At 46.9% G+C, this 26742-nt stretch overlaps 7 protein-coding genes across 7 annotated transcripts; 5 read left to right on the top strand and 2 right to left on the bottom strand.

The window, feature by feature from the left end:
- Nucleotides 1-1199: 1199 nt before the first annotated feature.
- fabG_9 (3-oxoacyl-[acyl-carrier-protein] reductase) lies at nt 1200-2356 on the bottom strand (the record flags this gene model as incomplete). Its single annotated transcript, XM_031149571.1, has 6 exons — nt 1200-1316; nt 1384-1489; nt 1558-1610; nt 1672-1783; nt 1808-2213; nt 2299-2356. The coding sequence occupies 6 exons, from the start codon at nt 2354-2356 to the stop codon at nt 1200-1202; spliced, it is 852 nt and encodes a 283-aa protein (XP_031004429.1).
- Nucleotides 2357-2935: 579 nt separating this feature from the next.
- On the top strand, nt 2936-4340 carry OpS4_3 (FAD-dependent monooxygenase; the record flags this gene model as incomplete). The annotated part of the gene is made up of 2 exons (XM_031149570.1): nt 2936-3055; nt 3108-4340. The coding sequence occupies 2 exons, from the start codon at nt 2936-2938 to the stop codon at nt 4338-4340; spliced, it is 1353 nt and encodes a 450-aa protein (XP_031004426.1).
- Nucleotides 4341-4829: 489 nt separating this feature from the next.
- On the top strand, nt 4830-7256 carry LHYA1_G004612 (putative transcriptional regulatory protein; the record flags this gene model as incomplete). Its single annotated transcript, XM_031149569.1, has 1 exon — nt 4830-7256. One exon carries the CDS (start codon nt 4830-4832, stop codon nt 7254-7256), a length of 2427 nt encoding a protein of 808 aa, XP_031004427.1.
- Nucleotides 7257-13222: 5966 nt separating this feature from the next.
- linC_2 (2,5-dichloro-2,5-cyclohexadiene-1,4-diol dehydrogenase) lies at nt 13223-14118 on the bottom strand (the record flags this gene model as incomplete). Its single annotated transcript, XM_031149568.1, has 2 exons — nt 13223-13721; nt 13784-14118. The coding sequence occupies 2 exons, from the start codon at nt 14116-14118 to the stop codon at nt 13223-13225; spliced, it is 834 nt and encodes a 277-aa protein (XP_031004424.1).
- Nucleotides 14119-17906: 3788 nt separating this feature from the next.
- Nucleotides 17907-20002, top strand: stcW_12 (putative sterigmatocystin biosynthesis monooxygenase; the record flags this gene model as incomplete). The annotated part of the gene is made up of 8 exons (XM_031149567.1): nt 17907-18187; nt 18247-18260; nt 18315-18564; nt 18614-18682; nt 18734-18991; nt 19045-19578; nt 19631-19794; nt 19866-20002. 8 exons carry the CDS (start codon nt 17907-17909, stop codon nt 20000-20002), a joined length of 1707 nt encoding a protein of 568 aa, XP_031004425.1.
- Nucleotides 20003-20786: 784 nt separating this feature from the next.
- On the top strand, nt 20787-22197 carry ADH2_1 (alcohol dehydrogenase; the record flags this gene model as incomplete). Its single annotated transcript, XM_031149566.1, is given in 6 exon segments — nt 20787-20922; nt 21001-21363; nt 21381-21719; nt 21769-21832; nt 21891-22112; nt 22167-22197. 6 exon segments carry the CDS (start codon nt 20787-20789, stop codon nt 22195-22197), a joined length of 1155 nt encoding a protein of 384 aa, XP_031004443.1.
- Nucleotides 22198-23682: 1485 nt separating this feature from the next.
- On the top strand, nt 23683-26520 carry LHYA1_G004608 (putative transcriptional regulatory protein; the record flags this gene model as incomplete). Its single annotated transcript, XM_031149565.1, has 6 exons — nt 23683-24137; nt 24158-25240; nt 25263-25700; nt 25786-26013; nt 26069-26169; nt 26309-26520. The coding sequence occupies 6 exons, from the start codon at nt 23683-23685 to the stop codon at nt 26518-26520; spliced, it is 2517 nt and encodes an 838-aa protein (XP_031004442.1).
- Nucleotides 26521-26742: the final 222 nt, after the last annotated feature.

Below are 26742 nucleotides of genomic sequence, written 5' to 3'. Positions count from 1 at the left end.
CAAGCTCTTCTTGGAAAGAGGGTCTGGGACAACCATTCTAAGATCGAAAAGTAGCTGTGTCTAACAAGAAACAGCGCTACGGTTGTCATTGGGGACCTAAGACCGCCGAAAGAGGCAGTGGAAGGGATCTTCTTTCAAACCACGGATATTACCCAATGGAAGAGTTTGGTCAGCTTGTTCGATTATTGTATCAAGCAATATGGTCAACTCGACATTGTTTTGGCTAATGTCAGTCACCCTGCTTACTGTTAGTTGGAGACTTTACTCAATGAAAGCAGGCTGGAGTCGGTGGCTCTGAAAACACCTTCGCCGACGTTCTAGGAGAAGATGGCGAGCTTCTGGAGCCAAAATACCTTCCCATACAAGTGAATCTTGTTGGCCTGCTGAATACTGTGAAGCTTTCAATTCACCATATGCGAAAACAAAAGTCAGGGGGTGCGATTGTGGTCACTGCTTCCAAATCCGGTAGGGGATCAGACATGCCAACACCTAGCTCCACGGCACATGCATTCTCTGACACTGCTTACAGGCTATTCTTCACCACTTGGGGGTCCCATTTATGCAGCTACAAAGCATGGTGCAATTGGAATGATGCGAGCTTTGAAACGATTCCTTCCTCCGTTGAATATTCGCCTCAATTGGTATGTCTGACAGCCTTCCGTGATCTATGCACCAGGCCACTCACTAAAACCCGTAACTTGTAGCATCGCGCCTGGTTTTACGGATACTGGGATGGTTCCTGAAGCTGGAGTAGCGCGATTGCGGCAGCTCGGGGTCATTGTTCAACCATCAGAAACGGTTGCTTTGGCTGCTTTGTTTCTAGCTACCCGGGACGACTACCATGCGAGAACTATCCAAGTGACCAATAACAACTTTCGGGAAATCGAGGCTGGCTATGAAGCAGCTTCGGAATTGATGTTTGGAGACAAAGCGGGAGGTAGAAGCTCATTGACGCCGGAAGCATTGGCAGCAGTCAACTCAATTTTCATTACTACAATTTAAATATTTCAATAATGCTATATCAATTCTGGCCGTGTTGCTTGTGACCAGCCTCATCAAGGGTCCGCTACAAAATATATCACCACTTTTACGCCCACCTATGTGGAAACTAGCCCGTACTGTGTCAACAGTTTGTGACGTGTGACATGCTGCGAAAATCATATTCAACTTGCGGTCGAAGTGTAGCCACTAATCATTTGTTAGAAGATTCCGATCTTGTGTAAGGTTCGTGAACCTGCATACCCATCGACAGACAATTCCTGACCGGTAATGAAAGCACTCATGTTAGATGACAGGAAGATAATAGCGTCGGCAATCTAGGGTTTTGATCGTAGTGAGCTCTCCTTCCGGTACCATTTATTTTTATTGAGTGGCATAATATACCTCTTCGGACTTTCCGAAACGTCTCATCGGAGTCCCATCTATGAACCTTTTCAAGTTCCCTTGCGGTAGATTCACAGCTTCGCCCAACATTGCAGTGGCGATGAACCTACAAAAAGCAATGTCAGAACAGGCAATCGAAAGATTACCATATGCTAGACCGCTTGAAAAACTTACCCTGGACAAACAGCGTTTATGCGAATGTTATGCGGAGCATAGTCGACCGAGTCCTAAAGTGAATGATTAGAGACTCGCGGTATCATTATTGAGTAGAATATCATTGTAGCTTACACTTTTGGTGAGGCCTATGACGCCAAACTTACTCGTGCAGTAAGATGTTACCTCTGTCCCACAGACTTTACCATATATCGACGCCACATTGACGATGACTCCGCGATTCAATCTAGGCACTCAGTCAGTACCACACCTGAAATTGAACTGACTGTACTCGAGGTACCCTGGAGCCAAGGGCTCCTGCTTCATCATCTGATTAAGCTGTGTTCTTTGTGCGATCCATACTCCTGTCATGTTCACGTGAACTGCCTGACTAAACTCTTCTGTCGTCAGTTCTGTCGACCGTCTCAGAACTCCTGGAACCCCAGCGTTGTTGACGGCATAATCAATTCTTCCAAATCTTTCCACTATCTGTTTGTGAGCGTTGATGATGGAGGTTTCGTCCCCTGCATCAAGAGAAAGAGTCTCTATTTCGACATTCGGAAAGCTGGCTTGGATCTCCTTGCTAACAGCGGCTTGAGCTGAGCTATTGATATCACCCAGCGCTAGCTTAGTAACACCATGTTTCGCAAAAGCGAAGGCTGTAGCTTTTCCAATACCTATATAAAAGTAGAAGCAGTCATCGTCAGCCTTCCGGAGATCTGCAGATGACGGGAAAGTATCCTCTGGAGGTGATCAACGAACCTGAGGCGGCTCCGGAGATAAAGGCAACACCTGGCTCGATGATATTGAATGTAGCCATAGTGACGAAATTAATCTTCGCCCTAGATGACAGAAAAAAAGAGGGGACTCTTCCCCATGTTCATGACAGTTTATATAATCAGACGTACCGGTGTGTGATTAAGCTTTTTCATGGTTTCGTATCGGCACGTCAAAAGTCTCCTTGGGCGGATGGGATGGTCGGTCAAGAACGCCGGCGGTCACTCGGTAAGCGACCGGTGAAAGCGTGTTGCAGGATCCGGCGGACTTCGAGTGTCTCATGGTAATTTATGACCTCGGTCCCCCCTCATAGAGCTATCTTTCGGGAGGGGGAAGAGGGGGGGAAGGTTATCATCCACTCTGAACACATAATTCCGCGGCGGAAGCATGTACCCACTGCGGCAGTCTGCAAGCGCCCAACCGCCCATCCCTACCATGCCGTAACCATTGAGGGAGGAACCTTATTTACGCGATAATGTGGAATCTCGTTCATATAAGAGAAGTTTGGCCAGTTAAGAGAAAATTGTTCGCATCTAGTGTCTTACTAATAGCTTCATCAGAGCTGGACTAGTCAAAGGCCGAATATTTGTACCAAAACGCTTCACACGCTTCATACGCTGTTATGAAGAATCTAAACGTCCTTATCGTTGGTGGGGGCATAGGGGGTCTACAATCTGCACTTGCATTGGCTGCAGATGGACACAAGGTCACTGTACTCGAAACGGCAAAAGAATTTCTCGAGGTATGTTCATGCACAACTCTGCTCCGCAGTGCAACCTATTCACATATGCTAGGTCGGTGCTGGCATTCGCGTACCTCCAAACTCCTCTCGTCTCAGCCGCTCTTGGGGCGTCGATTTCAGTAACGTCAAGAAAGAAATATCTCTTGGAAACCGTTTTGTGGATTACAAAGGCAACATTCTCCTGGATTGCTCATTTGATGATGTGGAGACAAGATACGGAGCCCCATACTACTTTCTACACCGAGCCGACTTGATCACTCTCCTCGTGGATGCTACGAACAAGAACGAGAATATCAATCTGATAATGGATTGTACGGTGGACGAATATGACTTCGAAGCGCCTGCAGTCAAGCTATCAACCGGTGCACGACTATCTGCCGATCTTGTCATCTGCGCCGACGGTATCAAATCTGCCGTCCGAAACATTGTCAACGGTGCACCAATCGAACCTCAAGATACCGGTGATGTTGCATACCGTATTCTCGTACCTGCAAAGCCTCTGCTGGACGACCCTACGATGCGCCATTATGTCACCGAACCATGGGCAGTCCATTGGATGGGTCCCGAGGCTCATGCCGTCGGCTATCCTCTGCGCGGTGGAGAGCTCTACAATATCATTATCGATATCACTCATGCTACCGACGTCGGGCGCCCGGTCGGACAGGACGAATGGCGGTCCCAAGCCGACAACAGCGAATTGGTAAAGCGATTTGTAGACTGGTGCGAGCCGGTCCGGAAGATTTGCGGCCTGACCGGCACCTATCTCAAGTGGAGGCTGGCGGATTTCGATCAGTTACAGCGGTGGGTGCATCCGAGCGGAAAGGTGGCCGTGTTGGGCGATGCCTGCCATCCCATGATGCCGTACATGGCACAAGGAGCTGCCCAGGCGACCGAAGACGCCGCGACATTACAAGCAGCACTTCGGGCACATTCCAATCTCCCCGAAGCTTTGCAAGCATATGAGAGGCAGCGGCTACCTAGAGCAGCGTACGTGGCCAAGAACACACGCGTGTTACAGGAATGGCTGCATCTTTACGATGGTCCGGAAAGGGATCGCCGCGATGAATTGATGCGGCACGACAACCAAGATAATCCCATGTTCTGGGCATGCTCGGAGCGGCGGGATTGGCTTTTTGGTCACGATGCGCAGAGGATGCTCACTGAAGACGAACTGCAGATTCCAGCACTACCTCCGATGCCAGCAGATGAAGCGAGGGTGTATCTGGGCAACATCAAGGATACGGAGCTTCGAAATCGAACAAAGACATTGAGACCCCACCTTTGAAGCACACTCATTGCTACTGTTGCCCGTAGACATGCATGTATCTGCCATCAGACCTCCAACGGATCTTGAAGCTATTGGGGGACTAGGAAGGTCAAGGTTACTGTATGTTGCACACCGGTCCTGTACATGTACGAAGGTACGTGCACATGTATATATATAGTACTTCTTAGTTTCCAATCAAGTCTGGTCCGGGATTCTTGGGACCGGACCGGATACATCACCATGCCGTATTGAAAGCATTACAGGTACTTTGTACGTGCAACTGACTGCCATTTCCGAACCCATCCGAAATTGCCGCACTCCGCATATCCGTGACCAAAGAAAGGAGGCGCGCCAAGCGAGAAGTGGGGCCGGCCCCGCTTCTCCAGATTTCGCTTACCCCTTACGAGTATGTTACCCTGTCCTGTCCTGTCCTCCTGTGGTCTTCAACTTGAGTCCTTTACAATTTACGCCGAATGCAAACCCTTTCACCTATAAAAACCATCAAACATGAGTCTCGAGCGTGAGGTTCCGCGCAAAACTCGGGATGGGTTGCGGCGTCGTGTCCCATCGGATTTGCGCAAGAGAGCGGCTTTCAGCTGCGATTTCTGCAAAGCGCGACGCAGAAAATGCGTACGACTATCGGCGCAAGGTCACTGCGAACTGTGCAGAGAGAACCATATCAACTGCATCTTGACGGTCCCTCGTAAAAGCCGCAGCTACAACTCGACAGAAAATCTTCACCCAAGGTACCGCGTCATGGAAACCTTGATATCGAGGCTCTTTCCACACGTTGCAGTTGAGGATACGACCGAGCTCATCAAACTATCCCAGTACGTAGAATGCTATGACGTGAAGATTGATTGTGAAAATACGAGGCAATCAGCGAATTCGAGACCTCGAGGCTTTCCATTCGCTCCACCTCCTTCCCCAAGCCCTCCCGATTCCCAATCTTGGTCAGAGCAGGAGTTGCACCAGCCTCTGGCCTCTGAGATATTTTCACCGCCAGCTACCTCTATTAGTTGCCATGAACATATGCTGCAGAATTCCTCGGGCACTCTCTCGTACTTCGGATCTTCGAGTTCTATGGCGTTTGTGGCCAAACTGCGCGAATTATTGGCCCACAAAGGGAGCCGACACTCTGAGTCATTGCAAGGGAAAGAGCGAAAGCTCTGCGATGAGTTTATTGCCGACAAGTATAGTCGCACCATGGAAAGAGAAAGTCGATCAGCCAACGACAATGACGAGAGTCCCGTTGTCACCGCTGACCTACGAGCGCCCGGGCGTCCTAGGCCGGAGATCGATGGCATGGGCGTTGATTCATCTAAAGAACCGCTTAGTTCCCTAGCCGGATTGTTGGATCAGCTGCCTTCAAAGGAAGAGACAGAAGAATTTGTCGAGCGATTCTTTATTCATGTCCACCCAAACATTCTCCTTTTCCATCGTCCTACCTTCCAGGCAATCTTGGAGGAATTATGGTCAAATAGCGGACGCGAATGTGATGATATTGGCTGGATTGTTTGTTTCTGCGTCATCGTCATCTTTGGATGTGAAAGCCGACTTTCCTCTGCCAATGACAAATCCAGCTTGGAGTGGCAGGACATTTGTAAGCTCCAACGGAAACTTCTCAATTTCTCTCTCTCCAAGGTATCGGAGCTTATGCTCTCGGCCACACTCCAAAGCGTTCAGGCATTTACCCTACTCTCGATATACCTCAATTGTGCCAATGAGAGAAACGCCAGTTGGATCTTGAGCGGCTGTGCAATACGCATGGCAATTAGTCTAGGTCTACATCGGGGGGAAAGTGTGATTCTCCTAGCTGATGTTCATATGGCGTCTATTGATAGGGAGCTACGAAAGCGCGTATGGTGGTCCTTGTACATTTTTGAGCAGTATAACAGCGCGCTATTTGGACGTCCGAGCGCTATTGACGACACAGACATGGTAGACGATTTTCCAGCAGAGTCACTCCTGGACGAAGGATTTCATCGACCACCACATTTGTTGCGGCACGATGTAGCTCTGGCACGGATAGTGGGCAAGATTCGCAAATCTCAGATCTACCAGGGCCATGACCCGGCCCACGAGTTCTGTCGCTTACCTGATTTGGTCACAGTAGACGGACTCTTGAAAGAGCTTGACGTTTGGCATGAAAGTCTCCCACTTTTTCTACAATTCGACGAAACAAGGCAAGAGCATATCTATCCAAACCATTTCCGACAGATCGTCACACTGCAGCTACGGTACCAGCACGCTAGGCTTCTCCTGTCGCGCCCATTTCATTTGAAAGCGCTCTATCTCCTCCAGTCTTCGCAGCACAACCCAGCTGCGATGGATAGCACCACGAAATATAGTGATGTTTGCGTCAACGCAGCTTTCGAGTCTTGGAAGTTAACACGTGTTCTTTGGAAGAAGAACGAATTTGACGGAAACTTGTGGTTGGATGGAATCTTCACCTACCAATTTGGGCTGGTCCTATCGCTTACCTTTCTGGACCCGAGAGAGAGACCGGTCATCAAGGATCTGGAAGAGTTGCAGCACATGATTCAGGACATGCTTGATATCCTACATGAAGCACGGCTCAACAAAACGATGAGGCGCCTTGTGCAGATCTTTGAAGATTTTGCCGGGATCGTGCGCGCAATTAAATGTCGACAAGATCGCCCAGTTCGCGGTCGAGATTCAGAGAGGCTACAAGAAACATTCCACCAAAGTAACGGCCATGACATTGCAGTCTGCTCGGAGAAACCGGTCGCTACCTGTCTTGTTCCAGAAAGCTCTGCGTTGGATTCTGTCGGTTTGGAGACGTCTCTAGAGGGAGATTTCTGGTTCGGAGAGAATCCTCTGGATGAGTTTGGGTTTGGGGCCTCGTTGGTAGGGATGGACCTTGACGGTGCTGATTTCTCCAATTCGTTATCAGACATTTTCACTGCTTGATTCTACACTGTCTCCTGGCATATAAAAATATATAGAGTGGTTAGTATATAGTACTGATTTGAACTTGCCTTTATTATATTTTTAAACAATATTTATTCTTCAAATTCAAACAAAGCCCCAGCTTTATTTGTAAGGAATAAATATATATAATAAGCATTCTAAGTCTCCTTTTTTTAAGACGGTTTCAATTAACTTATTAAACTAGATACTTAATTCTGTTATTACTTGAGGTACATATATATAGGCCGCGGTATAAACGTCTATAGAATTCTATATAAAAACTTAAGGCCTTTTTTAGACATCGCTTTTTGCAAAAAGAACCTTAAAACACTCTGATTTCTGCAAAAAGTGCCTACCTTTAGAACTTTAAAATAAAGGGGTATCTTAAAGCATAAAGTAGCTGACCCGTATATTAACTGTAAATTTAAGTAATGTAAAATCCAGTAGAAAGGCACGGAACGGCTCGGGTATAGACGATCGGAAACCGAAGGTTTCGGGTCGGAAGTGCCAGGGCTTGAAAGGGCTTGAACGGGCATATTGCCTTTTGTAGTAGATTTGTCACCAATCAAAAGTTGTCAGTTCTCGCAGCATAGATGAAGTGGGGGCGCCTAGACCACTCAAAGCAGAGAAGGCAAATCACAGGCATAATTTCTCAAAATATATCTGAATCAACGTGTAATTTGTGACTTGTAGGTCCCAACAACATACTTCGCCACACTAGCGATGCTGCCTGAGGGAGTACCTAGGTACAGACTGTAAATCATTGGATTGAGCGCGCGCCGCTTGGCCCCAACCCCGCACCCCCACCCCGCACGATTCCCCCAGGGAACACTTACCACTACACCCCTACATTCTGGCCCTCAAAGTAAAGTCGGAAACACGACGATGTCCCAAAAAAAACACAGCATCCCACAGATCCTATCTTTCGAAACACCAGATGTCTGCTAGCGAATCGCAAATCGCCGTGGCCGGGCGCAGATATATTTCTATTGCTTGTATTGCATGCCGGAAACGGAAAGTCAAAGTGAGTTGGCAACTACCAAGCGCTTCATTCCATTTTATCTTCGCATTTGTTGATTACTGACAACGCTGATGGAGAAGTGCGACAACGACAGGCCCAAGTGCTCCAACTGCCGGTTATATGGTGTTGAGTGCGCCTTCGGTGAGGATAAACGCAGGTAGGTCAGCGGTCTAACTCATTCAACATAGATATCTGATGAATACTTTGGGCTGAGTGGAGTTAATAGGACATCATCTAAATCGAAGGCCCATACTGCAAGAAAACCGAGGTTGGAGAGCCGCTTTGAAGAAGTCCCCGAGCATCCGGACATCATTTTGTTGAATCCAGCGCTCACCTCCCCCGGGCAAGCACTACGAGATCCAACTTCGGATAATCTTAACCATAGCATGGAATGGCAAGCTCAAGATGTGAATGCGCCACCATTCGACACCACGTACACCCCAATTGACAAAGATGCGCCCTTAGTAGATTCTGATTTTCAGTACTGGATGGAAGGACCTGGATTCGCTGCAATGTCGGCTGGAAATATTTCAACCACCACGCCGGAATTGCTAGAAGATTCAGAATCCCCCAACGACGAAGTTTTTGACGAATTGTTTGACGAATTGCTGTTCACAAATCGAAGAGACTCTCATTCGCCAGATTTCCCTGGGCTACAGGCCACTACGTCAGGTCTAATACTTCCTCCACCCTCATCACTCGACTCTTCCAGGGACCATGATACGGAACCTGATTGCTATATTGGTAATGGTGAGCCACAGGATGAGGTTACAAGACGTCTCTCAAGCCGACTTGGACTCCTACGACTTGCGGAGGACGGGCAATTACGCTATTATGGGGCAACCAGCAACCTCCACTTTATACAAAACGCGCCACTCTCGCTCTTCCAGCCTAGTTTACGATCAGTACGGGAGAATGGCGAACTTGCAATAGCGCAGACGGGGCTCTACTGGCGTGGGGACGAAGCATACGAGACACATCTCATCAATCTGTTTTTCGCCTGGCACAATCCGTTCATGAACTCTGTGGACAAGACCATCTTTCTGCGTGAGAAGGGTCGTTATGAGATTGGAGAATCAACACCAATGTATTCGCTGACACTAGCTAATGCAATGTATGTCGAATATCATCCAAGTCGTCTCTTCCAAGGTTAGGTAGCCGAGCTAACTATATATTGCTCTAAAGCTTCGCGGTCGGTGCTGCTTATACGTCTCGCACGCATCCCGATCTGCCCGGAGACGCATCCGAATTTTTTGCTTCTCGCGCGAAAACACTTCTCGATATTGAAATGGATAGTCCAACCTTGGCGACAATACAAGCCTTAGTGGCACTTTCGGCGCATGAAGCTGCTAATGCGCGAGACTCTCGAGGTAAGTTCATTTTCATGTCTGGAATCTTTGCTTCAACTTGGCATTCCCTAGACTAACAGACCCCATTTATGTAGGTTGGCTATACAATGGTTCGTTTTATAAGTCGAGTCGGGGTTCAAATCAGCTCAATAACTATTAACAGGCATGGCACTTCAATTACTTCCGGATCTTGGTTTACATCTCAACCTTGATCAAGAACATTCAATCACGGATACAGAAAGTGATATTAGTAACCTACGCAAAACCCTTTTTTGGGCAGTACACTCTCTAGACAAGTAAGACGCCCTTTTACCACTTTCCGCTCCTAGAGCTTATCCTTTCTCGGGATCATCTTGAAGGTCCCCCTTTAAAGTTTTTCATCTCATTTTACTTATTGTGATGGATGGGCATTGACAAATGATGCAGACTATGGGCGTCCTACAGCGGAAGGCCTTCTCTGTCAAAAGATATGCAACACAATATATCCCCTCTAACAATCACTGATGATAATAAATGGGAGTACTACGTGGGCGATGGGCAACAGATGCTCTTCCCGCCAGACACAAATTTAAGTGCTGGGGGTCACGTCCATATATATCTCTCGCAGCTAGCAACTAAGATCGGAGACATTTCATCTACTCTGTAAGTCATTGATACGGCAGTAGCTTTTATTGGAACTATCTAATTGCTATAGTTATACTGGAGTACCAGCACCTCTTGAGAACGCCTACTCCTTTCTCCATAGTATGGCCAAAGAACTTCAAGACTGGAAATACTTTCTACCGACCACTTTGCAAGTTGATACAAACTCGATAGGGACCAAGATAGTTCTGCCAGCGATAATTGAACTCCAGTATGTTTTCTTTTTACCCGCTCCTAAATTCCACTGTTCACCATAGTCTGCCGGCCGGTTACGTTTTGTCAACATATATGCTTACTTTCTGCTAGCCTGCAGTATTATGAGGCTGTCATTCTGCTTCATCGTCCTTTCGTGTTTCAGGGAATAGGTCCACCCTGTGCATCGACATGTAGTACTGTACCTACCAATGCTCGAGAAACATGCACAGAAGCAGCGTCCGAGATCTGTCGACTTGTAATCATGTACCGACGACAATATGGTCTGAGACGGATTCATATCCAAATGGTCCATGTGGTAATGACAGCTGGTCTAAGTCATGTATACAATTCCTGCTTCGCTACTGGAAAGGAAAGGAAAAGCGCCCAGGAATACCTCTTTACGTGCGTTCAAGCTCTGGGAGAGATGGGACAAACATTCAATAGCAGTTCTAGGGGCCTCGAGATCATAACCTCTTTACGGCATGAGTGGCAAAATACGCACTCCAATCCATCAACAAGGACGTCGAATCAAAAAACCTTTTCGGTGCCCTAGCAGAAGACTTCTGAATCCTCGTTGGGTATCACGGATGGCTGACCATTTCTACTCCTGTTGTTAAGGCTGTGGTTGGTCCTATGAGCCCTGGAAGTTTGTTCGTTAACGTGAATTTTAATCCTTGAAATCGTTAGGCATAATCATAGAATAAGTACTGCGGACGACCGCTTTTCGGGCCAAGGAGGTACAATCTAAACGCTAGTGTAGAGACTAAATTTATCTATTGAAGGAGGAGGTCTATTATGAATGTACTTATTAGTTTGATGGTTTGACATAATCGCTTCATAAGTGACATGAAATTATCCGTGGATATCATTCAACTTGTTTTCTATCGCACGTAGTAAGAGATTGAAATGAATAACTGTGCATTACACTACGAGGCGAATGTAATAATCCTAAAAATAGACCATAATCTCTTTTTGTTGGATCATATCTCAGTGTCCATACTCAGGTTTGTCTAGTTGGATACGGAGCTTTATGAAGCATGATGACTTTGAGAAAGAACTGAATTACTTGTCGATCCGTTTCTTGCTCGATATTCTTGGATGCAATTGGCCAACCCATAGCATATCTGGGCGAAAATGATTAGTACAGAAATGGCACAACCCATTACAACTGCCAGCTTATATGATTTTCTTTTCTTGCGGGGGAGAGGAGAGTACATGTGCTTGTGCACTTACGTATGCATCTGGCCTTTCTTAAAGATGTATTCCACACTGTTGCCAGCTTCTCGGCTTTTCTTCACCCATTCCCTTGCATCCGGCGCCAGAACTTCAGCCGTGCCAGCAAAGACAAGTTGCGGGGGTAATCCCGTCAGGTCGTCAAATACGGGAGAGACCTGAGGATCAGAGGGTTTTATATCTGATGGTAAAAGTTGCTCCACTAGCCAAGGATTATCCTTGCTGAAGGTGATCAGAAAGTCCGTTGTCATTGCCGGCGAGTATTGCGTGTGTGTCAATGTGAGATCCAGCCAAGGCGATACCAAGAGAATGCCTGCAGGTAGAGGTTCATCACTCCGGCGAGTATGAAGCAAGGACATTGTGGCCAAACCCCCTTGTAATAGCAAATTGTTAGATTAGAAGTACAGAGGAACTGGTGTTACGAACCTCCTGCCGAATCTCCGCCAAAGATAATTCTCTGTGGCGGAATTTGGTTGTCATGTAGCAATCCGTTATACACAGCTAAGAAGTCGTCTCGACAAGCTGGGAATTTGTATTTGTTGGACAAGCCTGTGCAAATCATGTCAGCTCACGCCATAAAAATAGTTTCAGAACGAAAGGGATTTCTACGGTACTGTACTGCTACAACAGATAGGTCGATGCCATGTGAATCAGCTATTTCGATCCACCTCTTATAAGTCGATATATACATAAGCGGTTCGCCGAACAAATATCCGCCACCATGCGCGTAGAGTAACACCAAGGATTGCCGCTGTCGATCTAGGCTTCCGGCATCGAGTTGAGCATGTCGCGGTACAACAACAGTAGGAACGGATCTGATTATACAATTGCGATACTCATTTTCTTGGAGGCCAGGTGGGGCCTTAAACAGTAAATCCCAGAAGTGCTTCAGGAAACCGCCTAGGAAACATCGAGCGATTTCTGTCCGCAAGGATAAAGGTCGACACGCAAACGGTAAAAGCAATCGATTGGCGAGTAGGAGGACTAGAAGTGCGAGGGTTTCGTAAATGGACAAACAGAATTTTATAGGGTGCGCTACAATAAGATGCAGATGGGAGCGCATGTTTGTTCTGAGCGTCGTCGTTTGTGACGAGATTGCAATGTTGGAAGTCCTGGAGGTCCCATTCGGTAGGTGTTTTCTCTGGCCTACTTAGTTTTATATTACACCGAACGTAATCACCCCACTCATTTGCGTCCCCGCTACTGTACTGCTATACGGATCTCCGAGCGCTCAAGCCGATTACGGCACTTGGGAACGATAGTTCGCACCTGACCTTGTCTCTCAAAATTCGTCCCTTCCCTCATGCAGAACAAGTTAAAGGTTCAATGTGATATCATATCTTAACTTTCAAGGAGGCTCATAGTCCATATAACCCTTCTACTGATCTAGCGTGTGTCTCATCCGTCTTCAAGTGCGGGTAGTGTTTCATGGAACATATAGCAAACATCGATCGAGGCAATATAAGGAGTTTATTAGCTAACAGATAAGCATACTCCTTAATGGTTTTGCAATTTTAACGATCTCTTCAACGAATAGCATTGAACCCTCCATCAACGACGATATGAGCTCCATTCACATAACTGCTCTCATTGCTGAGCAGGAAACTGACGACATTCGCCTGTTCCTGCGAGAAGGCAAACCTACCAAGAGATATGTTGGAACACACCGCACTTTCTTCGCTCGCTTTACTTCCTTCATACCCTTCTTCCCCCATAGAGATCTCTAGCATCGGTGTGAGAGTCCAGCCCGGGCAAATTGCATTGCAACGAACACCGTTAGGTCCGTAGAACTTCGCTCCGTTCTTCGTGATGCCGATAACCGCGAATTTAGTGGGAGTATATGCCGCAAGACCCATACCATTCAGAGCGGATATCGATGCGACATTTACTATAGCTCCGCGCTGACCTCGCACTGGGAACCTTGATGGAGGTTCAAGTTTGACGGCACGTGGTTCCTGGGACTCCATCTGTTGCGCTTCGTGTTTCTGACACAGCCATAAGCCGCGCTGATTTATCGCAAAGGTCCTGACATCAAATACTTAGGTGAGCCTATGTCTCAAGCACAGAAAGCGATATCGTGCACCTACCTATCTACAACGTCCGTTGTAACACTCCTCTCCTCTGCCCATGTGCTCTCACATATCCCAGCACAATTAGCAGCATAATCCAATCGACCCCATAATTTTACAACAGTCTCTACCATCACCTTGACATCATCTTCCTTTGTGATATCTACTCGGAGATACTTGGCCTGAACCGAGAATGTCGATGAGAGTTGGGTAGCCAAAGCTTGCCCCTGAGCCTCCTGGATATCGGCGATCAGGATGTTGATACCACGACTTGCGAGTTTAGCACAGACTGCTTCACCTATGCCGGATGCGCCACCAGTAACAACTGCTGAGTAAGATGCAGTTTCAGCCATTATGGAAGCAGAGTCGTAGTTGATGGAAAGCTTATCAAATGCTAGCTAAATTGAAGGTAGGTTATGAACCCTATGATGGTGACCCATCACAAATCCATTTCTTCCCGGCTGTCATCGCAGCCTTGTCAGAATAGCAGTGCATAGAATTCCGCGGTGAAAGGACACGGATTTCATGATCAGCATAATCATGAGATGCCTAGGTACCGCCTTTCCATTCTCCATGCCCCACGAGAGAATTCCGCACTCGCACCCCGCACACATTACTGACAACCGAGACAACCGAGACAATACGGATGATTGATTGATGGCGGTCCACAGAGTCCTAGACTCGGTGTTATACCACGTCTGCAAGACCGTCCCGCGACTGGGTTATGGCGGTGGTTGTATCATGGCAGCCGAGGCGATTTAAGTCCCTGATAGGTACAATATATCTTGAACTCACCCGGCTTTCAGATACCATTTCGCGAAGTAACCTTATTCGGTAAGAACATTTTGCCAAGTATTTTGCAATTCCGGGGAATTAGGAATTTGGGACACAACCCCGCAAAATACGTGCTGCTCAATTGGTTTAGCAGCATACTAACGCCCCTATTTTCAGGTCCGTTGGGGACTAGTTGGTCCTCTTGCATTTCTCCGCAATTTATCTCATTTCCCCGCAATCCATTCCCAAATTGGGTGACGGGAGATAGTAGTAATCCCACAATATTGATTACGTTCTCCAAATAACAGTCTCGTTTCGTTTGACTCCTTGTGCTGTAGCTACACTTATAGTTGCTGTGTGTATATGGTGCAGAAGAATTAAGCAGTTTCCGTCCAATTGGGACAGAGGTTGTGTGTGTCTTGGTGTAGCGGTAGATTACCTATCGTATCTCTCCTTCAAGTTCTCCGAGCGACAAAGTCCGCTTCTTTAATAAACCTTCGAGCTCCTACTCTGATTCCTCGATCTCACTCTTTTGCGGGTGACTCGAACTCAAAAGCCTGTTCGAGAGCATCGTATATGGGTTAACGGGATATATCCATATGCCTGTGGAATTACACTAGAATTCCTATAAAAAGCTACAATTATCTATTGTCGGTAGTATAGGTATTCGTGGGTGTGTCTCTGGCTAGAACCCAATCAATTGCTTCCTGGAAGTTTCGACAAAGCTATCCTATAATTATGGTAAGCTCAGTTGACACATTGACTGGGTATCTTATCCTTCGCTGACACAGTTGTGTTATCTCAGGAAGAATATTTTATGGACAGCTGGTGTTTGGTCTTTACCTTAGACAGTCACGTCCCACTTTTCATTGCAAAACTTTCGATATCAGCGCTCTGTCTGGACTATCCGACTGCAGTACGGTATCCGTACTTGACAAATTCAAGACTACATGACATTCGAGTGCTTTGAAGATCATATAAGCACCAACCAGCTGACCAGATTTTGGTCCCTGTGGAGGTCAAGGAGGTCCATATATTTTAGCCGAATGTAGTCTGTCACTTGACGCCATTTTTGAGTTTGAGATTACATTTTGGGACCAGAATTTGGTGACCATCCTCTGCTCATCCGAAGTGTGGTTTTCATAGTGCTTCCCTAGGTGTCTTGATAAAGATCACTGATATTTAAGTTGAACTCAGTATTAGACTATTTGGATAAGGGTGAGTAATAGGGCAATATACCACACTTGCTCTTCACGAATGTTTTACATGATGTTAGTAATTCGAAGACCGTCATTTAAGAATTTCTACCACTTTCATACGCTTCAACCATTGGGCCTTTGCTCCTCAAACTTTCTTTCACAACGGGACCAGTGCTCAAGAAGGCCAAATTATGCTAATAAATATTCGGGAGGCTAACGCTCTTAACCCCCTGAGATCTGCCAGACGCCTTCTGCCCTATTGACAAAATCTGCTACATCCTTCAATAAATTACATTGATATTGAGTGGAAACAATCTGTCTTCCAGGATGAGGTGGGTCCAAGGTGACTGATGAACAACGAAAAGCCACCGGTCCGCTATGCACATTTCTGCTCGAATGCCCATTTCACCCCATCTACCATATTTTCTATAGCCTTCTGTGAAGTGGCCATATTTAGGAACAAGAAAAACGAATGTGGAAACCCCTCGAAATCGACAGTCTTCGTAGGTACCCTTTGAGTTTGGGTTTGTTGTCAACAATGTCCCGAGGCATGGATATGAAAACTCACCCGTCTCGCTCGAGTAATTTAGCGTACAAAGCTCCTTCATCATGAAGTGGGTCCAGTCCGCTCAGGATGAAGAAAGCTGGTGGTAGATCTTTGAAACTTTTGAGTAGTAGCGGAGACGCGTATGGATGTGGCGGTGGATTGTAGAGGTGTGCTACCACTAAGGTCAGCCTGGAGCACTTCGGTTTTCTTGAATGCCGCGGTCACTTATTCCAAAATGAAGTCATAACTTTGGCAGTGAGAACCGGTGCATCTTTATTTCTCTCATAACTTGTCAAATGTTGAGAAAATTGATCAAGCATATCTCGGGGGTGCAAGACGCAAGGGACCGTGAGCAATGTTGCTTTAATAGTCATGTTTCCTTCGTCACGATTTCTAATTGATACAGCGGCTGCAAGATTGGAGCCAGCGCTATTTCCGGACAAAAACATGTTTGAAGAATCCGCTTGCCAGTCTGCGGCATGATCCTGTGCCTAGTTGAAATATCAGTAGGAGAGCAATACACGAAGACAGATACAGCAGCAATGATTGTCTTACCCAGATAGCGGCTTCATAAGCATCGTTCATTGGTACTGGATACTTGTTTTCAGGTGCCAGACGATAATCAACGCTCACAATGACCGCGGAAAGGCCTACAGCCAGGCTTTTACAAACGTCTACGAAACTGGTTAGCCGCGTTCTAGAATGATTGATCCGGAATTTCACTTACACGACTCTCCTTCTGGATTGCCCATAACCCATCCACCGCCATGATAACTGTGAGAGCATTAAGTGGCTGGACAAGGCTATTGTTTATCATGATGAACTTATCAGAGCAACTTACTGTACCCCCAGCTTTCGCAGTCCTGATGTCTTTGGAAGGAATACCAAAACCCGTATCTCCACACCATCAGAGGCAGGAAAGTTCTGTTCTTTGACGTCCACTTTTTCATCCAAATGTGTGGGCTCAAGAGATTTGAACAGCTTTTGGAGGCCATTAAATTGCGTTCGCATGTCATGTTCGTCTCCGGTAAACCCATGCCTTTCACCACCGAGGAGAGTGTCTACTGTCTACGGGTAAAATACACAGTATACGTTAGCAGATCTGGTCTATCTTCCATATAATAAATGAATCCTTCGGTTAACTTGTATAACTTGGAGGACTTTCAGCTTACCTCCCTCCATTCAGGCGCTTCTGTAGTCGTCATTGCAGTGGCAACTTTTAAATCTATCTTGTGTTTTATGAGTTAAGCTCATGTCACAAGTCGTGTAACTTGAAAGACCAGGCCCAAATAAATGCACAACCTGAAAGTACTGAGATACAGTGCGACGATAGAGAGGGTATTGATCTTGTGCTTCTCCGTCCCGCGCCGAGCCCGAGGTATTCTTACCCAGCGGAGATACAACATCTGAGTATACGTCCTAATCCCGAGCTGCAAACCTAGCATGATCTAATGACGCAATGGGTCCTATTTCCGAGTTTAGTGAAGGTCACCAAATTGTCTCCTGGTGAAGTTGTTTAATTTGACTTGAAGGATATCTCGTTGTCTCCTGAATTTTCGTCCACTAAATAAGTAGTATTCAACAAATCACGACGATACTGTTTAACATCCCACCACTAGCGATGTCTACCACCAACGGCTTCATATCATCGGATACTAATCTGGCAAATGATATCGACGGAGGGCATGATGCGTCTAATTGGGTGCCTGTATTGGAAAACCCTTTGTTTACGCCACGGAAACTTCGTGTGGTTTGCATAGGAGCTGGTTATTCCGGGCTAATGCTTGCGCACAAGATAAAGTGGGAACAAAAGCTAGATGACTTTTTGGACCTTACGATTTACGAGAAGAACCATGATGTGGGGGGTACCTGGCTGGAGAACGTCTATCCAGGGGTTGCTTGGTCAGTATGTGGGTCCCACAATGAAGGACACTAGCTAACCACAAACAATTATCATGTAGTGATGTTCCTGCTCGTAAGTTATTCGCCTGCCTTCTTAGCTGAACACCTTTTCATTGAAATGCTTCAGATATTTATACCTTTCCCTTCGAACCAAATCCAAATTGGTCAAAGTTTTACGTTGGAGGGGCCGAGATTCTGCAATACATGAAGCGAACCGTGGATAAGTATAATCTGGATGAAAAAGTCCAGCTACGATCCAAAGTCCTCGAAGCAATCTGGGACGAGGGTTTAGCAAAATGGAAGATCAAAGTGGAATCTACGAACGGCATCATCGAAGACGAGGCTGATATTCTTATCAATGGTTCGGGCATTCTGAAGTAAAGTTGGCTCCGATAGACTCCGTGCGGATGCTGACCAGTGAAATAGCAAATGGCAATGGCCAAAAATCAAAGGGCTCTTTGATTTCAAGGGCAAACTCTTACACAGCGCCAAATGGTAAGAGCACCACGACATGGGAATGAAGCTTTCATGACTAAGAATGACAAGGGATCCTACATACGACTGCGCTGGAAAACGAATTGCTGTGATTGGAAACGGTTCATCAGCAATTCAGATTGTTCCAACGTTGCAGCCGATTGCAAGTCATTTGGTTAATTACTTTAGGTCCCCGACCTGGATATCGGTGAACTATTGTGAAGGTTTCACCCCTGAGGGAACAAACTTCGATTACACTGAGGAGCAGAAACGACGTTTTGTGACACACCCAGAGGAATTATTTGAGATGAGAAAGAAAATGGAGGCAGTGTGAGTGTTAGAACACATGAGACTTCTTAATTGACTTACTAAACAGTGTCTAGTACAAACGGCTTCTTTCATGGCATGTACAAAGACTCGCCTCAGCAGAAAGCCTTGCAGGATACTTCGATGAAGCGAATGTTGAAAAGTCTCAACAATGACGCAGAGCTAGCTGCCAAGTTCATACCCGACTGGCAAATTGGATGCCGTCGATTGACGCCAGGAGACGGATATATCCCTGCTCTATTATCCTCGAATGCAAGCTATAACTTCAATCCGATCATCAAGATTACCGAAAAAGGGATACTTACTGAAGATGGCGAGGAGGAGTTTGATCTGATTATAACAGCGACAGGTTTCGATGTGAGCTTTGTTCCATCTTTCAAGCTCATCGGCCGGGATGGTAAGCACCAGGAAGATGACTGGAAGCATGATCCCCAGGCGTACCTTTCGGTTTGTGCGCCGCATATGCCCAATTATTTTATCTTCAATGGACCCAATTGCCCAATTGCACATGGATCTCTTCTCACCATAATGTCCTGGACGACCGATTACATTCTCAAATGGGCACAGAAGATTGCTCAGGAAGATATCAGGTATTGTCCAATGCAAAGAATCTACTGTGTTGCTAATCTAACATCATATCAGGTCGGTTGTACCTACAGGCTGTGCTGTAAATGACTACAATTTGTATTCTCAGGAGTTTCTCAAACGCATGGTATGGACTAGTGGCTGCCGAAGCTGGTACAAAAATGGAAAGACAGAGGGCAAACCAACCGCAATGTATGCCGGCAGCGGCCTCCACTACAAAGGTAAGTTTTTCTCTACAAAACAGTTCTTTCTAGATTTTTATCGGACTGACATCCTATTTCTTTGGCTCCAGCTCTTTTGGATAATATTCGAGGCGAGGATTTTGAGATTCGATACAACTCTGCGAATTCATTCCGTTTTATGGGGAATGGGCTTGTAGAAAGGGAAACCAAAGCTGAAGAAGATCTGGCTTTCTACATGTCTGTTTAAGATAATGAATAGTCGGCCACTTGTTAGGAAATAACATTTTCACTTATTTGTTGTAATAATCTCAATGTTATACTTGGCTATTACCATAATGTTGAGCCCTGTTCGGATTCGCAGTTTTTATAAAAATAAAGCAACACTTTCTGTAAAAATATGGGCCTAAAATTAACTCGATTCCTATAAATAGTTCCTGCTTTTATAGCATGAGAACAGAGGGGTATCCTAAAGCATAAAGTAACGTGACCCTACGTAGTTATTACAATACTCCTTGGAGGAATAAGTCTACGCTTTGAAAGTTACAAAGTTAAAATGCACGGACGATGCCGCCCCAAAAACATTTCTAGTATCCTAAAACTGCCTTAAAATCTAGCCTGGCTGATTCAAACACCAAAGGATTGTTCGCCAGCCTCGAGCCTTCCCCGCAAAAGGAGATAAACCTTCCCTCCCGCAGAAGCATGCTGCGTACGTTCTATTCGGCACATCTTTACCTAGAATCTGCACGGATTCTACAAAATCATTTGTCGGAGACTATACACCGTGAGAGTAAGGTTAATCCGTTCGGTTCGGTTCGGTTCGGCAGGCAGGGCAATAATAGAAGCATTCTCGACGGGTTGACCCGGCTCAACCCGCTCTGCGTTCTACGCTTCCACTCTAGCTTCTGAGCAACTGCCGGAATTGCATGTGTTTACTGCTGTGACATCTCATTTGTACATCTCATTTGTACATATCTAAGGTCGTGTCTAAATAGCCATCCTTCTTCTATTCCATTGTGTATACAACTGTCACCATGTCGAGCCAGAAAACAGAAGCCCCAACCCCAACCCTGTCCTTTGACATCCCCAAGAAATGTAAAGCTGGCGTCGTGGTCAATGAAGGTCCCGACTTTCAGGTTGAAGTTAGAGATGTTGACGTACCTGAGATTGGTAAGTCCGACCGCCGCTACCCAAATGCACCAGCACGCATTTGCCGGGGTTGTTACTCACGTTCACGTTGATTCATAGGTCAGAATGAATGCCTTATCAAGTTGAATGCAACGGGGCTATGCTCTACCGACATCCACTGGATGATGAACAGCTGGGCAGTTCCCAAAATGTCTGCAATGGGTGTTCAGTGTGCTGGTCACGAGGGCGCCGGAGTCATTGTTAAGGTCGGCTCGAACGTCAAGAGGCTGAAGGTTGGTCAGCGAGCAGGTTTGAAGCCGATCGAGAGTACATGTGGGGCATGTGAACTATGCCGTTCAGGCAGAGAAACTTACTGTTTTGGGGCTAGACTTACTGGACTCCACTGTGACGGTACAGAATCACCCTTCGAAGAGATGTGGTATAATAAGTTAACCAATGACCGCTTGCAGGCTCATATAAGCAGTATGTCACATCGCCAGAAAACTACACGACGTTGATTCCTGATGGTGTCTCGGACTACGTAGCCGGGCCCGCCATGTGCTCAGCTTCGACCGTATATGCTTCGATTAAAGCTGCGAATCTAAGTTGGGGCCAGTGGGCTGTCTTTCCCGGTGGTGGAGGAGGTGTTGGAATCCAAGGTGTGCAGCTTGCCGTTGCTATGGGGCTACGACCATTGGTGGTAGACACCGGAGACGAAAAGCGGAGGCTTTCCATGGAAATGGGTGCGGAGCACTTCGTTGACTTCAAAGAGAGTAAAGATCCTATTGCTGAAGTGCTCAGTCTAACCGATGGTGGTGCTCATGCTGTCTTCTGCACTGGTAAGGGAAGAGACAAGATCAGATACGCCAGGTAGCTAATAATCGATAGCTGCACCTTCGTATCCGACAGCTCAGAAATACCTCGGCCTCCGAGCTGGTGCTCAACTCATGTGGTACGTATCTGTCAAGTTTGATGATTATATATCTAGACAAAATCTAATAGTCATCTAGCATCGGGCTTCCGCCTGCTGGCAAGTTCCACATCGACGTCAATCCCACTGAAATAGTTTCCAGGGGTCAATCTATAAGGGGCACTTTTGTGGGTAGTATGGCTGAGGTCGATGAGGCCCTGGGCTTTGCTCAAAGAGGCAAGCTACGACTCACCCCTACCGTCGTAGGACTTTCCAAGTTCAACGAGTCGGTGCAGAAGTTGAAGAGAGGAGAAGTTGCCGGGTACATTCAGAAAATCGTATCCTCTCCCTGGTCTTTGCGCTGACATCCTTATAGGCGTATAGTTGTTGACTTCAACATTGAATGATCAGCTTCTCCTTTGAGTGGACGTGTTGAGGAACTGGGAACGGCACGCTGGCACCGGGCTTACGAAAGAGTTATAGGGACGGTGTCTACCAGATTACAGCGGCTTTTGATATGTATTTAGTTCACAGGTCTCGACGCTCTCAATATCATTTTGCATCAAAGTGTTGTTTATCTCTTCCTAAGCATTTAACCGACATCAGAGAAAAGGAAGTGGACTACCACCACACTAAAAGACACAACGCCACGTCCTAATTAGACGGAAGCTACTTTGATTCTCGGAAACTAAGTACAGGGGTGAATACACCACAATCAGATAAGTAACTTTAGGATTTAAATATTTTACGCAATCTTTTCTGTCCGTATCATAACTTCTCAGCGATCGAATGGACCATAGAGTGAAGACGAACAGTCAAGCAAAAAAGCGCTATTCGTCGTGTCTCTAGCTTTCTACTCCTCCGTTCTCATCTGTATAGTAGTTACGTTCAGTACTTATGGCAGCCGAGATATTCCATTAAACTATTGTAAGGTGCGAGTAGAAGTGAACTTGCTTAGTCAACAGATCACATAAAGCTCTGCATCTATAGCTAGAGGCCACGTAACCACATACAATCCACGATTACAAATTCACCACATACAATCCACGATTACAAATGCCAACATGAACCATCTGCCTAGTGCGACACGTGTCATCCGTGCCACAATGGCCGGAACCCTCGGAGGGCCGGCGTAGGTGGCCCCTTGTGATGGAGATGATGGATGTCGGATTACTCATTTTACCGGACCGAAGTACTGAAACTTGGAAGAACTAATGTAATGGGGAAGCTGAGTCATAAAGTCCTTCCATTGAAGGCATCCAACAGATAAGAAGAATAGACACCTTTCCTTTGAACTGCCCTCCTTGACTACACTTAATACGATAATGCCTACGTGAACCATACAACACACCGCCATATCTTGAGGATGCGGTATACTCTATGTCAGCACCTTTTCACTAAACCGACTTGAGTCGGGAGGTTGACGGAGGTATAGCGGTGAAGTATTATACAAGTTCTGAATGAACAGAGGTTTCAGTGTGTCCGTTAAGCCTATTAGGACAGTGCTTACAGGGCCCCAGCGTAGGCTCTAAGCCTATTAGGGCTTTGTTTACTTGGAAGACTGCCTAAATAGGAATAGACCGAGTAAGCACTAATTCGGAATTTGTACAATACTTATCCGCTGTACCATTCGCTGTGCCAGTGCCGGAAAGGAAAAGGAAGGACACCTTCAAGCGCTAAGCATCCCCCGCAGTGCCAAGCCGCCCCCCCCGCATTTGTGTCCCTGTATCCCGTACCCCGCACCCTGCTAGAGGCTCTAGCCCCGGAGATCGGAAGCAGCTCTCTCTCCATCTGCACCTTTCTACTATCTACCCCCCATCACCCACGGTTTTGGTCGGAATAGACTTTACTCGAATACACTACACGATATATACTATATTACATGCTCCATCATGTCACAATCTACTACGAGCCACATGGAGACCGCCTTGTCCACTGACTCCTTGGTGTGTGCCCAGCTACTCCAGAAGCTCTTGACCCAACTTCAAACAACTGCTGGCAGTAAGGCAACGACGACTACCGGCAACAAGCGATCATGGTCGTCAATGGACGAGGGCCACGAGTCCCTCTCTGATTATAGACCACCCTCTCCGCGACAAGCCCCTGGGCGCAACGTACAGCCGCAGACGGGCTCTATGCTCTCAACGGCGGATACGATCAGTCGCGGCGGGCCCAAGAAGAAAACGCCACGCACCCGCGCCTCGCTGGCTTGTCATGAATGTCGATATCGGAAAGTCAAATGTGACGGCGGCAAACCTGTCTGCGGAACCTGCCAAGCCCGCGGTCGCAGATATACTTGCTCGTACGTACGGTCTACCGAGACCGAGAAGAAGAGGGATATTTTCGGGTAGGGCTTCGACTCCGCAGACCAGGCAGGAACTCGCTGATGATGGGCAGTTACATTGACCAGCTTGAAGAAAACTTGTTACAGTCGCGACACTCCCAGCAGTCCCAGCAAGAGGACGGGGTCGGTCATACGCCCCAGGACGACAGCGTTGCCTTGTTGGCCAACAGTTCCAATGCCTCCATATACAAGGGTAGTCACGATGACAGCCATAATGACAGTCATAATGACAGCCAGAACGACAATCACATTGATACTGACCGTGATGGTCTTCATGATATTCGCGATGCCGCAGACTCCATCAACCCAATTAGCCAGGATGGTGGATCAAGGGATACTCCTGCATACATTGACGAGCTGTCCGCCTTCGAGCGTGCCCAAGTCCGTCATCGTCGTAGTTTCGGGTCATCTTCAACCATCAATTTCATGGCTCAGGTCCAGAACTTACCAGCCGTGGCAGATCTCTCCATGTCGGGCCAGGACGAAGATGAGAGCCCAAGCTCCATCTCCGGCTACTTTAACGCGAACTTCGAGGAACAACGCACTAAACATCCGTCGACGTTGACTCGGTGCATCGGCGCCGGGCCTGAAGTATCCCCAAGCCTAATGAAACAACTGTTGGATGTATACTTCACTCGCGTTCATTGCCTTCATCCTTACCTGCACAGACCAACTTGGCAAGGGAAACAACGAGCCGAGGCACTCATCAATGGTGTTGCTGATCCCGATACGGGCAACGACAATTTGTGCGCGTGCATGGTTAATCTTGTGTTTGCCCTAGGAGCCCTATATTGTGACAATTTGCCTGTAGATAACGCACTACACATATCCGAAACGTTTTTTCTGAAAGCAAAGAGGGCCATCAGCATAGAACAACTCGAGACCCCGTCGCTAGAACTGGCTCAGAACCTACTTCTGATGACCCAATACTCCATGGAGAGGTGTCTCCACCAAAGAGGCCACCTTCATGCGTCCTTGACCTATATATCACTAGCCATACGTGTTTGTCAGTCCTTGGGCTTGCACCAGAATTCGACGCAGGTGATGGGCCATGTCGTCCGTGAAGTTACGAAGCGAGTTTGGTGGGGCTGCGTCTATTTTGACTTGTAAGTGACCGTTGCAATCCAGTGGCCTGGTCAAGGTACTGACGGTTCACCTTAGGAGTTTATCCATCCACTTTGGCCAACCCTGTTCGATCTCGAGTCATCAGTACAATACGGACTTACCGCTAGCTGTCGATGATGAGATGATCTTGCGAGACAAGATTTTGGCACAAGAGCCTGGAACGTTTCCGACAACAGCGTTTTTCGTCTACGGAATACAATTGCTACGAGTGCTCGAGTCAATAAATGGGGAACTATACAATACTGTCGGGAATCGGTGCTCTAACATCAGTGTCGCCATGGAAAAAGGCGATTTCACCATCATGAAGAAGCTGGAGTCCACGTTATTAGACTGGCGTGGCAGTCTCCCAGAAGAGTTGAGAGCTAGAAGTAACGGATATGATTCAGTTGACGACCGTAACTGGATGTCTGTTGATCGTCAAGCGATTGTTCTCTATCTCCGGTACGTTGAGGTCTTCTAGGTGCGTAGCACTAGGACGTAGCTAACATGTAAAAAGGTATCAATACGCCCTTGTGCTCCTCTATAGGCCTTGCCTGTCATTCCTGTTAGAGTCTTTGGGCCAGGGACAGTCAACGTCATTGAATTCACCAATTGAGCGGTTTCCTGGATCTTTCTGGCACATGATAATGGTCCATCATGCCGACGCGTGTGTGAATGTTGCCGTCGAGACGATAAACTTCGTGCATGCGTGCACGAATTTTGAAGCATCATCGCCTTCGTTGTTTAAAGGCTCAACGTGGGGTCTTACTTGTGAGTACGTTTCTCCTATCATAGGACGCCAAGTTGACCTGCAACCCAGATATCTATAGTATGATCAGTGTTTTAATTGCGGCCAAATGTTGCCACCTTAAGGATGACCTCAGCCCCGCAGTATTCTATAAAGCATGGGATCAAGTCATCGACATTCTACGTACGTACCGTGGAAGCACTCAGCCCACTGAGATCCCATTCCGCTTTCTCGAATCCATTGATCGTCGTTTGTTCCGAGCCACACGTGACAGTGGGTCCCATTATGTCCACATCTCATATATGATACTGAACCGTGATAGAAACACCGCCACAAATACAAATGCAGTTGCCCTCTCCCATGGAGATCACCATTTCTGATAAACAGGACGCTCCAGGTGTAGTAGAGTCTTGGGATCCGTTGCCATCAGACTGGATGACACAGACTCTTTCGCCCTCGTGGGATGAGCTCGGTCTCCACTGGCTGGACGGGCTCGACAGTTCACATACCTTTGACCGCGTTGGCGAAATTTAAAGCCCTGATCATCTCGAATGGAAGAGCAACGGTGGAAGGATAAATGAGCTCAACAACGTTGTATTAAGTCTACTAATTATGACGCGCTGAAGTCCTACTTGGGGTACCTATAATGAATGACTTTTCCATGGCCGCTGGGCATCCATATCACTGTGCCTTGTATGCTTGAGCCATCTCAAAAGCTCTTTCATAGCATGTCCCTAGTTTCAACAGATGAGATGC

The sequence above is a fragment of the Lachnellula hyalina genome (assembly GCF_007821495.1).
Source record: "Lachnellula hyalina strain CBS 185.66 chromosome Unknown contig00089, whole genome shotgun sequence".
NCBI lineage: Eukaryota > Fungi > Ascomycota > Leotiomycetes > Helotiales > Lachnaceae > Lachnellula > Lachnellula hyalina.
The sequence above is the reverse complement of the archived record's forward strand: the minus strand, read 5'-3'. Positions and strand labels throughout refer to the sequence as shown.